At 40.8% G+C, this 14,059-nt stretch overlaps 1 protein-coding gene across 4 annotated transcripts in view; it reads right to left on the minus strand.

Annotated features, from left to right (window-relative positions):
- The window catches only part of LOC123980024 (RNA-binding protein with multiple splicing-like), a 35,496-nt gene that overhangs the window by 7,013 nt on the left and 14,424 nt on the right, over positions 1-14,059 (minus strand). The window contains exons 4-7 of one of the 4 annotated variants that reach the window (XM_046064172.1): positions 10,975-11,037; positions 7,870-8,020; positions 5,612-5,739; positions 3,100-3,163 (exon numbers count right to left, since the gene is read on the minus strand). In XM_046064172.1, the coding sequence (XP_045920128.1) occupies positions 3,101-3,163; positions 5,612-5,739; positions 7,870-8,020; positions 10,975-11,037 (405 nt within the window). In that variant the 3' untranslated portion in view covers position 3,100. Of the gene's footprint in view, positions 1-3,093; positions 3,164-5,611; positions 5,740-7,869; positions 8,021-10,974; positions 11,038-14,059 lie in introns of all 4 variants that reach the window. The other 3 variants (XM_046064171.1, XM_046064174.1, XM_046064173.1) reach the window with 3 other exon arrangements.

The following is a 14,059-nucleotide window of genomic DNA, read 5'->3' on the forward strand; positions in this document are numbered from 1 at the left end:
GGCGCAACACAGTCAGTCTCTTTGTGACCTCAGTTCAAGTTTATTCTTGTTGTCTCAAAGGTAAAATTGTTTCAGAGTGTTTCACAAGCGCTATGCTTAGCCGACTGAACTGCACAAATAAGCAACACCCTCCTTACAGCAAACATCAAGAAGTCAAGTCACTGTGTTTCTAACGCGTCTGTGTCCATTGAGCAGACAAGAAGGGCCAAGAAACACAAGGTCGGGGACAGCTGAAATGTTTGTTTGCCAAGCTGCAAAATCTCAGGGGCAAACAAAGCAGCAAGGCTAACTCGACGCTCACAGTTTACTGTAGGAAACCAGCATGTATTTTTTTACGTAAGCTCAATCCACCAATACATAGCATTGACTTTTACAGAGGAATTAGTTTGTTGCGCCCACTAGGACTGCCCCCTGACAGTCGAAGATTCAAATCATCAGTTGGAAACCCCTTAGACTTTTTTTTTTTTCTTTGTCAGTCAGTATGCACCGCAAAACTAGCTACAGAGCGAGTGCTCCTCGCTTTCATGCTGCTCTCCGGGGAGTCTTGACTGAGATATACGCAGCTGCATGGAGGAAGAGAGCCCTTTCCCGCTCAGGCTCTGAGATAACGTTATCTTCTGCCTTCAGCTTAGAAAAAGCAAAAATGGTTGTTGTACATTTCCCATCTGTTGTTAGCATAGTTAGCACACATTAGCACAGAGAGCTAACTTGGCTTGTTTGCTCTTGGCCTGTTCTATGAAAAAGCAGTTCCAAAGAAAACTGCTCACAGTGAAATTTGTGGTTTTCCAGAGTAATGAGGACACAGTTTCTGGAAAGACATGAAGTTGCTGACTTACTTAAGTGTAATTTTGCAATGCTATGACTACCACAAACATGGTACTAGGATGACTTTGTGTGCATACTGTTGCCTGTGGGAGGCCATATGATTGGGTATGTACGCTGCAAACTACATAATTTGAGTGTGTTGCATATGTGTAGTTATCACAATATTCTGACTGGATGTCTCAGCTTCACTTCACCCTCCACTGCGAGCCGGATGTGGGGATGTTGTTGTTTCGCTGAGGGGCTAATATCCACTGGGGCAGCCTGACCGGCCAAATGACTTCCTCCTATTTTGATAGAGGAGTAATTATTTCCTCCAAGCCCCTCCCTCCTCCACTCCCTTCCTCCTTTACCCCCCGTGACAAAATCCCCAAAACATCAAATTACTCCAACATTTTGCTTATGCAGTATGTTTCAGTTGAATAGACAACTCAGCTATGATGCAGGGTTACAAAGGAACGCTACAGGACTATCACCAATCAACAGCCTGATGAATGTTAGCCTCCATGCTACCATCACCACCCACCCACCCACTCCCACTGACTCCCTAAGGGGTCAGGGGAACATGTTTCTTCCTGTCCCGAGACATTGGAGGGAGGGTACTGGTGACAGTGTGACTGGCGCCAAGTGCAAACACACACACACACACACACACAGTCAGCCAACACAGATACACAGACTAGCAGGGGATTTGTTGTGCTTTGTGGTTTTGTTTTTCTGCAAGCACAACAGCGTTTAGTTTGTCTGAACCAGAGAGCCAAGCACATGTGTTGTGTAGCGCATGCATGGTTACAGTTGACTCATGTACTTATCAAAGCACTTATTAGAAGCCAGCTCGACTAAATATAATTCATCTGTCATTTATTTTAAATAAAGTCCCATGCCAATATGTTTTTAATAAAGATTCATAAAAACGGCACTGCCAGCAGTACCCAGCTACCACAGAAGTTCATGGTGCATATTCCACATTTACGACCTTCTGGAGCAGCACATCCTCCTCTTTCAATCCCGTCCTCTTTATAATTCTCCACTGTGTACTTTGTCATAATGCGGAAATGCCCAAAACGTTTTTTAAATTAAAAGCTGTATTTCACCCTGCCACGATTTGACAAAATGACAAACATGCCCTAATATCTGCTGTACAGCACCAACATTATTATAAGATGATATTCAGTGTTTATTATTATGGCAAAGTTTTCCCTCACATGCAAGTACAATAAATATCAGGCATCCTTCCAGTGAGCAGATCTGTGGAACCAACATGTTCCCTCTGATCCACCCAAAAAAACTACTCAGCATGTCAAATCTTAATGAATAACAATTTCAGTGTAAAAATTTCACTTTGTACTGAAATAAAGAAGGCATGGGTGGTAGAAGAAGTATTGAGATTCATTACTTAAAGCTGCATTTCTTTCAAGCCTGTTTTTCGCTAGCCAAAATTAGCATCCCGGTTAAAATCGCAGAACAGCACTAAAAAGTAACTACAGCTGTTCAATAAATGTAATGAAGTAAAAAGCATAAAAATAAAATAAAATAGAAATAATCAAGTATATCAGAACTGTACTTAAGCACAGTACTTGAGTGAATCTACTGAGTAACTTTCACTACTGGTTATAATAACATTACCTATCAAAGCAGCTGATGTTAGCATTTTAGTCATATTTGCTGAGCTCTTCCCCGTCTGTTTTATTAAAACGTTGGCATCGGAGCTTGTATATTCTGTTTGACTTGCTGCCTTTGATGCCTGAGATCAAGCATCATGTCAACGGGAAAAGTCAACCCTCTGTACTGTGACCTGAGTGGGGAAAATAATGGAGGTCTCCTTCAAATCGTACCTTTTATCTCTTATAATCATGTGCTAGGAGTAGCAGTGGTTCCATGGACTCACTGGCTTTTTTTGCTCCCACATTTACCACTAAAAGGCTAATGTGTTTTGTGTTAATAAGTTCTTTGTCTATGTTTGAAGTTGATCAGCAGAAATGTGAATAGTTACTTGGTTAATTTGGCAGTTAGCTGGAGAAACCAGTGAGAAATTGTTAGCCGGAGGTTTTTCATGTGAGGTTTGAGGGCAAGAAGAGGGTGCTCACTTGACGTGCATGGGAGTTACATCCTGTGATATTCCTGACATATGTTTAGGAATATCTCTGGGCTTGTTTAAACAAAGTGTCATAACATTTACGTTTAAGTATTTTTACGGCACGGTTACGATATACACTTCTTTGACATTGTACGGCAGGGGGCTGTATGTGTGTGTGTTGTGTTGCTACTCACACATACTTCAGCAGAACTGCCTGGACTTCCATCCCTGAGGAGTTCCATCTGCAGGTGGGAGCCAGCGAATCTAAACAAACACAATCACACATACGTTAAGAAATGCACATATACTATACAAATCCTATGACTATATATTATTTAGATTCATCCAAACTTAAATATAATATATTAAATTTATTGAATTTTGCTGGACTATCCTGCAACGTCAAGGAATAAAACATTTGAAAGGAATGGTTTCACATTTTAAGAAATACGCATATTTGCTTTCTTACTTAATGTTAGATGAAAACGTATTCCACTCTCATATCTGCATAGTAAATATAAGGCTACAGCCAACATTCCATTAGCTTAGCGTAACATAAACACTGGAAAGAGGGGGAAACAGATAGCCTGGCTGGTCCGAAGCCAACAAAATCCACCTCTCAGCACATCTAAAAATCACTTAACATTTTATACTTTGCTTTCGTAATCCGTACAAAAGTGTAAGGACAACAATTTGTGGTTTTACGGGGTCGTTACGTTCCGGATGATTTCTAGGCCGGGTGCAGTGACTTCCCATATCACTCTCGGCAAGAACATGAATAAGCAAATTTTCCCCCAAAAAATCCTTTAACTCATACAGCTTTTAATTTGTGGTATCATATTTTGTTGATTTTTGACTTGTAGATACAAGAGATCTTTAAGATACAAGAGTTACAGCGTGACAAATTACTTCTTTGTTACAGAACTTTCTACGTTTACTGCAAAAGGTTATCCATCACTAATTGTCTCCTTTGTTTTATATTTCCACACGACTCGTACACAACAGAAGGACTTTTTCAGCCCGGTCGATAACAATTACTGGCAAACTAAGAACATGACTGTACTCTCACTAGAAAGGATGACAGCAGCTGATTTACCAGGGAGCCAGAATTCTGGGCTCACGTTAACGTAAATTAGATTTGGCCATTTGCCTTGTGCGTGCGCCATATTTATATACCTATTTTTATGTCTTACATCAGATTCTGCTCTAGGTCAGAAGAAGAGATGCTAACTTTACCCACAACCCCCCACTGAAATCACAAAGCCACATTCTCTTTGTGTGTGTCGGTGTGTGCTCACATATCCAGCGCATGTGGAAAAATGCCAGCTAGGCAGATTCAACCTGCACTCATTTCAAATTCTGACTTCATATGAGCTTCAGCTTTGGTGTCTTTGCTAGGAGCCTTTATGCTTAAATAACCTTAGCATCTGCATTGTATATGAAAATATGCTCTATATGCTCCCTAGCAGAGACAAACTATTTTTAAATAACTCTGATACTGAAACAATTTGAGATTTAAATACAGCAAATTAGTGAGAAATCATAGCAAGCTTCACAAAAAAAATAAATAAATAAAATAAAATATCAACAAACAAAAATTCAGAAGGAGTATGTCTAATACTCAGGTCTTATGAGGGTCAGCCAGCACCAAACGGGCTCCATGAGAAGAATTTCAAGAGATCAATAATGCACTCTTTTGCGAACTCACAGTGGAGCTGTGCAGATTAGAAGACCTCAATAAACTGGAGCACGGTTGGTTGAAAGAAAGGGATTTAATTAATGAAGCAGGTGATGGTCAAATGATGACGCAAACCTTTCAAATCACTGAAGCTTCAGTTGAACGGATGATGGCACTAATTGGGATAAATAAAGTGACGTGATAGGAGTTGTTATTGATTCACGAAAATTCAACTTTTAAATAGGTCTTTCCTCGGAGAACATTACTTTTACTTACTTTTTTATATTTTTCCTACTTGGAGCACTTAAAAGTCAGTCAAACACATGGTTGCCTTTCTTGTGTCTCTACATGCAGGGTTTAAGGGTATAGTGAACAGTGAGATTACAGTTTGATTCCTGGAAGTTAATGGGATCAGGTAGTACTTCCTCTCAAGAGAAGAGTAAAACGGCATTACGCGCCTGCAAAAATGGACTACATCCTGTAAATTAAATATTTATCAAGTCACTAATTTCACTATCAACAAACACATTTGATATATCTAGTTCCTGATCCACATCCTGCTTTTAAGCAGCACAGTCATGGCAGATGAACCTGACTATTAGCATATCAGAAATACGCAGTGATTGTTAATATTTTGTGTGTACTGTGAAAATGTTAACTGCTACCTGATCCTATAGACATCACTAATTTGAGCAAAGAACTGAGCCAAGGATTCAACGTCAGTTCAAACTGCATGCAGAGACATTAAAAAAGCCTACATGAGTTTGTCTGACTGTACAAAAAAAACATAGGAACATTCTCATATCCAAACTATCCCCTTGATAAAACAAGTTTAATCTGTTCAAGTAGAGATGGAAGCTAATCAGTAGATCTGTAAATCTGCAAATGGGTGCTGTGTGTGCGCATCTGCGGTATGGAGCAGGGAGTGATTTCAGGGCTGACGGCAGCAGCTGTTTGTGGTGGTGGGCTCAGGAAGAGGTGGGGGGCAGTGATCGAGGCGGTGGGGGAAAGACGGGGGTGGGTTTGCAGGTTACCTGAGCGTGGAGCGAGGAGGGGTAGGTGAAAGCGGGTGGGAGGGCCGGCGACAGCTCCGCCGGGTACAGTGGGTATGACGCCCACACATCTGGGCTGCTGGGATATAGAGCAGGCACTGTGAGCTCATCTGTGGAAAGAAGAAGAGGAGGAGTGGAGTGAGGAGAGTGGCCAGTGGATGGGTGGGTGGCTAGAGAGACAGGGTGGAGGTGGCGGCGGTGGAGGTGGTCGTGGAGGTGCATTACAGGTGAGTATCAGTAACTGACTGTTTGCTAGACCTGTCCCTCAAACAAGCAACTGTTTTAGCAACCGTAACTAGGCATGGCAAACCTTGAATTCATCAACATGCCAAAGCGGTACACTTTGGGCTGTAGTAAGAGTGATAATACTTGGCAGATTATTATCGAGTTTGGAGGAGGTGTTACACTGAAAAAACGCCACATTCTAGCATATCCACTGTGAAGTATGTTCCTACTGTGTCCTGGATGCTATCCAAGTTTAGGAGAAGCTTTGTAGCCTTCTGCTTTTTCTTATACCAGCCAACATTACCAGAGGTAGCTTCACTTTTGCCAAACATACTGTTTATTTCTCATCCTAATGGCCTTTTCTCTTTAAGTGAAAACATACAGTTTGAAGGTATGTAAGCTAAGCAGCCATAAAGGACAATGTCAGAATGACACAGTCTGATCTTACATTGTTTTCTTGTCATAATTATGAGACTAAAACTATCTAGCTCAACACTGTTCAATACATGCCACAGTATTTAGCACAATGACTTGTAAGAAACTAGTATGTAGCATAAAACATGTATATTAAAGACCCCTTTTACAAGATTGTCATTTTGAAACGAGTGAACTGGTAGAGCCAATAAGTCAGTCATAGATGTTCAACTCATGAAACTTATGTTAGCACGATTGGCTAGTTAGCTACAGCTGTGTCATTTCAGGCTGTTAATTTTTTTCTTGTAAGTACATTTTGTCTGAAGAATTTTTTTTTTTTTCCCATCCCAAAGTTAACCAAGCCTGCTAGTTAGTGCAAGCTTATAAATTAGTATAATGGATGAAATGTACATTCACCAGCAAACTGAGTTTGGAAAATAATCTAATTCATGTCTACATCACCCTCTTGTCCAAATATAGGCACTAAAAGCTTAACAGGTGTAGGGCAGGGCTTAGCATACAGCCAGTGATACTCCCCTAAAATTGGTAAAGCTGACTTGATTAAGGATAAATATGATGATTTGCTCATTGAATAGAGTGTAAAGTGACAGTGAAAAAAGAGCATAAGTGCATAAGTGAAGAGATAGGTGATGGGTGCAGAGTGGTATAGAGTAACTGCACATAAAAACACAGAATCAGATTCAATCAGATCAATTTTAAGGAGCATTTTGCCTTGTGCTTTCTGTGTCTCCTGGTAAGTGTTTATCATAACATGATCAAGAAAATGTCTGATTTAAACATCTCTTATCAGGAAATGACAGCAATTTTGCTCCTGATGATTGCATCATGGTTTCATTAATCGTTTCCTTCCATTTTCCACCAGGGCCCCAAGCACACACCCTTTCTCTGGCAAAAAAAGAGATCCAAGATAAGAGCAGTTTGGTCATTAAGGAAGTATGTACGACCACAGCTGGCCTATGTTCAACTACCAATGGCTGATTCTTGCAGAATCCTTAACTCCTTAGAAAAATATTTACCTAAATGGGGGGGGGGACACACTACAGAGCTGCATTAGCAAATTCCATACACGCCTGGTACTCAAAGGCCTTGAGTCAAAATAATTAGAGCAACAGCTAACAGTGAACATGTACCGTTTATGAATCAGTACTCTATCAGGGGGCATGTGTAATAAAGGGTTTAGAGCTCTAATCAGGTTAACCCATTATGACAGAAGTGCACAGAATCTGATTTCAAAGAAACATTTTGCATGAATAGTTGGGGAGGATCCATTTTTGGTTACAGATTACTAAGAAAAATGGCATTAATTAACCTCTTTCCACAGAATGACAAGGTTTCAGTGAAGAACACACACAACACCATTAAAAGTCTACTTTAAAGTGATTAGCAGCCTCAAGTCAACCTCCATTTTTCACATATAGTCACAGCTGAAGCACAAACACTCCTCTACTAATGACAACAAATCCTAAAAAGGGAAACAGCTGTCCAGACACCTCAAACAAGAGCAAGTAACGGCGGAAGGAAGCAGCAACACAGACAAAAAGTAGCTCAGGGACAGACGGACGAACGGTCTGAGGACTCACATGGGTCTCTGCCAATGAACTGTGGCCCAGGACTCTGCTGGGAGGGAGGGGGGTTGGGGGTGCCAACCAGCTTGTTCTTAGCCATCTTGGTGTTGGCCTTGGCGAACTCCAGCCGCAGGGTCTGGGGGATCTCTGGATCAAACCGGACCCCCTGAGATCAAACAGAAAGATGTGTCAGCAAAAATATTGTTTCCTAGAATGTTTGTATCCATTCTCTTGGCATATAATAGTTTGAGTAATTCATCAAAACCTCAAAAAATAAAATAAAATAACTTTGACTTTAACTCAATTTGCAAACCTATAAATAAATAGGCATCGTCACTGACACAACAGTGTGGTAAGGCAATGTGATGGCATCAAAAAATTATTTCAAATGCCTATGAATTTCACCTCAATATGTCAACAAACCAAAAATACCTTAGTCCCCAGAGGGTTAACTTTGCCATATGTGACCATTAATAGTGACCATTTTTACACTTGTTAAAGCACTTTGTAACTTGTTTTTGAAAGGTGCTCTACAAATAAGGATTATTATTATTATTATTATTATTATTATTATTATTATTATAGTGGCAAAATATCTACTTGACTTAAGATATAAATTTGTAGATATCCATGATTATCATGCATTCTTTAACACTGGGTATTCCAAGTCACGTATTTGAAGCCTTCAGCATGTTTCAGTTGTTACATATGCGGATAACATTTGAGTATTAGCTTATCTCCTTCAAGAAGTAGTAACATATTTTTTCCCCCACATATTGCTCCAGGCCACAATGTGATAACTTGTTCACAGGTTGTTTATAGAGTTCTTAGATATCCCTTGTTTTCCTGGAAGGTTGCTCAAAGTCAGCTCCTTGGGAGGTCTTTGTTGACCGAGATTAGGCTTCACCACATGATGACTCCTAATGATGTTACACATTTGAACAGTAATACTTTGCTTTAGCAACAGTGCCTGAAAAGACCTGACAAAATAAATTTTTTTGTTCACTACTGAAGTGTACTGAGTTAGTATGATGCCTGTCTTCCACTTTTGCATGCTCAGCCTTGTTGTGTGTTGTTTAGATATCCAATGGGACCTGGCTGATATCTGTCACTTGGTATACGTTTCATCTTTCAGCATTTTACGACTGAATTTCCTGCCCAATTCCTGGCTATGAGAGGGCATTTTCAGTTGCTTAGACTTTGCAGCCTGCTGTAAATGGCTCAATGTGGATTAGAGCTTATACTGGTTGTGATGACGGGTGACACCTGCAATTGGAAAAAAAAAATCAGAAGCTGATGACACAAACCTGGCTAGCGCATGATGTAATTTACACCACATGCAGACAACCCACAAGGCCCTCGCTGTGCTCCCTACTGAACTCTGTAACTGTAACTGAATATCGTGACATCAAATCCACCACTCGCCATGACATACTGCAAGCATCACTGCTTAAAGTGAGCTAAAAATCCAGGCAAATTCTTGAGATGCCAATGCTAAAAGCCTTCCGACATACTCATGACGACCCAAGTAAAGGGTGTTTTTTCTGTGTTTGAGTTTGATCAACATCAAAAACCTCCACATGTGCAGCAGTCCGAATCATTTTTCTTCTCAATTACTTTTGCCGGAGGAAAAATAAGGAATGTGATAAAAACAAAGGTCTTCTTCATCCACAAACAAAGCAGGTATTTGTTTGCCTTCCGTGGAAGCAACAAGGCCATGAAGAAATTCACCAGCGACCATAAGCACCCTCCAATTAACCTCTTTTGATTGTGTGCAAAAGACACACAGGAAAACACGGAAGGTCAGATCAATGGAGGAGAAAAGCAGTCAAGAGTAAAGTGTTCTGTGAAGCAAAGGGGCGCGAAGCTGCGAGGGTCGTCCCTGCAGGCTCGGGCAAAGCTGAGCCGAAACAAGCGAGGGATGACTCTTCTCATGAAGGGGAGGGAATTAACTAGGATTGCCTTGGCTCAGTGCACTCGAAGCTTCTGCCAGTCGAGGCTGCAGAGGTATAATAAGGTACATGGATATAATGAGGCCTGAGCACATCCGAGTTTGAACTGCGTCGAGTCGCAAATTTGTTTTTCTAGCTTCTTAGCACTTCTTTTGCACTTCTCTGAATGTGTTGTTTTTGGTGATGATTGTAATTATTGCAATGGCGCTGCTTGAATCAAGTGTTTTTTAAAAGCTATATCTGCTCATAGTTTAGAGGGAAAATAACAGAATGACTATGATGGGAAACAAATCCCCTCCTTCCCTCTCCGTCTTTGCCGTATTTCAATATGCAGATAGATGTTTGCAAAATCTGGTTTATCTCCATATATGACCCCCGGGAAGCAGCTTTCCCAGAAAAACAAGAGCACTGTTCAACTCTCAGCCCCACTGAGTGATTCTATGGAAACAGCCTGACTATTGTTGGCTCATAATAAGATGATAATTTTTATCCTTTCTACAACTCTCTGCTCTGCCTTTGATGCGCACCGATATCTCAACATCTGAAAGTCGACGGGCCCACTTTAGGAGGATGATAAAACTGATCTTATTCTGTGACAAAGGGATCAACAAAAACTTAAGAAGCAAGAGAAGGGGTGGTGTACATCTAGACAGGTTTACAAACAAAATGGGAAACTAAAGCTGTGTGAGAGCTGGTGTTCATTACCATCTATCTATACTTGGTTTCAAGAGAGCAGAAAAAAACCCTGTGAGGATGAGCTCGGTTTCATATTTGAGTCTGCCTCATCAAGGCTTTCTACTGAGCTACATTCTGAAATAAGTGAGATTAAAATTAAACCCTAGATCAATATCTTCTATTTATACATGGAAGAAGAGCTCATTTTCCTCCTGACCTTGCAGGATCAATGGCAACGCTTTAAGAAAAAAGCTTTATTTACTTAAACAGAAACATTAAGACATACAGTATTTAGAGCAGACTTGACATGTTTGCCTTCACTGCCTTTTCTGGCTTTTTCTGCACGTGATAGAAAATGTAGGAATGTCTGGATTTCCTTGATAAATCAAATGCATTTGCACGGAAAGCAGAGAGAAGCGATTCAAAATCATCACAAGATAGCCAAGCGCCGAGCTGGTTCTTGAGAGGAGCACAAAGAGGGCATGACACTTACGTTCAAGGCATTCTTAGCAGCCTCCGCCTCTGATCGACTGTCAAAGCTGACAAACCCCACTGGCTGGGGAGACAAGAAGACAGAACAAAAGAAAGAAACATGGTTTAAGGCAGAAAACTGAGTCGGCGTTTCTGTCTGAGTGACATAGACATGTTGTTCTTTTTTTCTTCTCTTTTTTCATGCCCAACCCCCACTTTCTGTCTCCCTCTCTCTTGCCCTGTTTATAAAACTGCGGCGACAGAGAGGGAGAGAGAGAGAGAGAGAGATATGGAGGCTGGACGCTTACATTGTACAAGGAGAGTTCATCATTCTGCTCCCCTATGCCCAAATACGGGCAATGTGAGAGCTAGAAAGTGCATGTAAGAGTGAGTGTGAGAGAGTCGGGTGGGGTGGGGGCTAAAAAAGGATAAGAGATAGAGAGAGAAAAAAGGGGGTTGTCTTGAAATGAGAATTTAGAGGTTAAAGGTGAGGGTTTAAAATGAAAGAAAGTGAGGCGAAAGGTGGAAACAGTTTTTGAGACCTCCTCGAACAGGCCTGTCATTGGAGAACCATGCAATATATCACATGTATTTCATCTGGTGCTTGCTTAATATTCTGGTGACATCACTCTAGAGCCTGTGCCCACAATAGTAAAGGTGAGAAAAATCACAGGGAGGCAGGTTTGGTTGTCAGACTTCTAACTGCTGTTGCAGATATGAACAAAGAATACATATTTTTTGCAGAGTATGTGTGAGTGTGGATTGGGACGTTGGGGTGGAGAGGTGGGGGTAAGGAGAAAACGAAATCTCTAAACATGTTGCTCCCATGGGGTCGCCCTGCAGCGTGTGATCTGGAAAAGCAGTGTAGGGTTATGGGAATTTTGAACAAGTAGAGAGGGAGGAGGAGGAGGAGGAAAAAGAAAAGAAGAAACACGAAAAAAAGAAAGAGGGACAAAGTGAAGACGTCAGGAGAAGGAAGCGTAACAGGAATATAAATAGAAAAGGTCTGAGATCTGGCTCTTGCTATATATGGAGATGGCTGTGTGTTCTCGGACTGGAAGGGAGAGGGAGATCGATCGATTTACGTAGCCATTGTCATTAGTCGGGAGGAGAGTCACTCAAAACAAAGACAAGCCTGAGGAATGTTGTACAGCACTGAACATAAGTATCACTTGACATTTGTCCTGAGGAAGATGTCAATTAAGAAAGTCTGAGGCAAGGTGGGGAGGTGCAAAGAGAGGCCCAAGTGCACAAAGAGTCTCACTTATTCATTAAAGAGCAACACCCGCACAGACCACCTTTTCTAGATTAGGTCATCTAGAGGTTGGGTTAAGTGAAGGCCAATTTATTTAATCAACATTATAAAATAAGCAAGTAATTTGATGATCATTTCATTATTTTCTGAACACCAGGCTCAAAAGCAGTACTTTATGGCCTGTTTGGAAGAACATTTAAAGCCCTTTTGACCCACACCCAGCAGTGATGCTGGTGGGTGTGCTCTGTTGCACCTGTACATCACAGCAGCAAGGTGAGTGGGATAAATGTAGTGTTTTTCAACTGTCCACTAAAGTGCTTGTTTTTGCCACCGACAGGCTCAGATTGTTATGACAAGTGTCTGACAACATTGTGGATTCCGACAGAGACAGACCTTTTACTTAAAGAGTAAGATCCTTTTTGTTTAACCAAAAACAGTCACTATTTCGCAAATAGTGCAAATATAGTGCAAAGCACTATATTTGCATAAACAGACTCCGCTGATACAAACAGTAATTTTACCTCGCAGAACATGGACGATGCTGGTCTACCGCTGCCTCAGTCGCTGAGTTTGTTTGTGTTACTGTGTGAATTTGTTGTTTTTGTGTGACACCCAAATAACACAAACTAACTAACCGACCGAGGCAGCGGTAGACCAGAGAGGTAAAATTACTATTTTTGTCAAGCGTGTCTTGTGGCTTTGATGAGATCGATACAGCATTTGTAACGTTTAGCATTTGTTTCTGGTTAAACAAAAAAGAAATCTTACAATTTAAAAATAAAGGTCTACCTCTGTAGGAATCCTTTCCACAATGTTGTCAGACATTTACAATAACAATCTGAGCCTGTCAGTGGCAAAAACAAGCACTTTAGCACGCTCACTCAATACCGGACCAATTTAAAAAAAATGTTGTTCCAATTAGTCATACACAGACACAAAAATATGGGAAAATTGGGTCTAGGTTGAAAAATATTGAAGTTAAGTCACCGGAGGTCAACAAAAAAAAAAAAGAAAAAAGGATGTTTTGGGGATGTTAGGTTACTCAACTTTAAGCAAAAATGCCGATAAGACAGCATCTCCAATGTGAGAATTGTCAGATTTCTACTGTTTTCTATCACTGTAAACTGAATATTTTGGGATTTTGGACTATTCGTCAGACACCACAAGAAATCTGAAGCGGTCATCTTGGGCATTTTTTTTTGTATTTTCTGACATTTTATAGACCACACAATAAATCTTCTGATCGAGTGCAGACTAATTGATAAAAATGCTCATTAGTTGCAGTCCTAAACTGTACCTAAATGTATGAAAATATAAAAAGTTAATTAGAATAGTTGCTAATTGCCTTTTGAAAGGTTTTGACTGCATGCAACCACAATGAAACAGAAAAGGAAAATCCCAAACCATGCAAAAGGATTTTACTTGTTCTGAAGAGGTTTTACCAGCAAAAAAAAGCATTCCTTTGTTCTTAGTTTTAGAGGTATTATAATTATACTTAGCACACTCGATCTGAATCGCTCTAAACCCTTCTAATGAGCATGTCATGTCTTTATGGGAAACAGTGTAATGTGGCAATAAGTACACTGAGGTGAAGCTAAATTGCTTAACTCTGGATGTGGACACCTGCCAGCTGAGCTAATTTTCAGTCCTGCGCCCCTGGAGGCAAAACTCAACCGTCAGTACTGCTCTTGTCAAAACGCTCGCTTTGACACCTCAAAATTCTTTTCCTGTCTCCCTTCCCATCCTCGCACATCCCACCGGAGTTGACTGTCTGTGACTACAAGCATACTATCCAACTGCCAAAGGCAAGTTAGTGCAACACTTTTTCCCTCCCCCCCCCCTAATAACCCCC

The sequence above is a fragment of the Micropterus dolomieu genome, linkage group LG12 (assembly GCF_021292245.1).
Source record: "Micropterus dolomieu isolate WLL.071019.BEF.003 ecotype Adirondacks linkage group LG12, ASM2129224v1, whole genome shotgun sequence".
NCBI lineage: Eukaryota > Metazoa > Chordata > Actinopteri > Centrarchiformes > Centrarchidae > Micropterus > Micropterus dolomieu.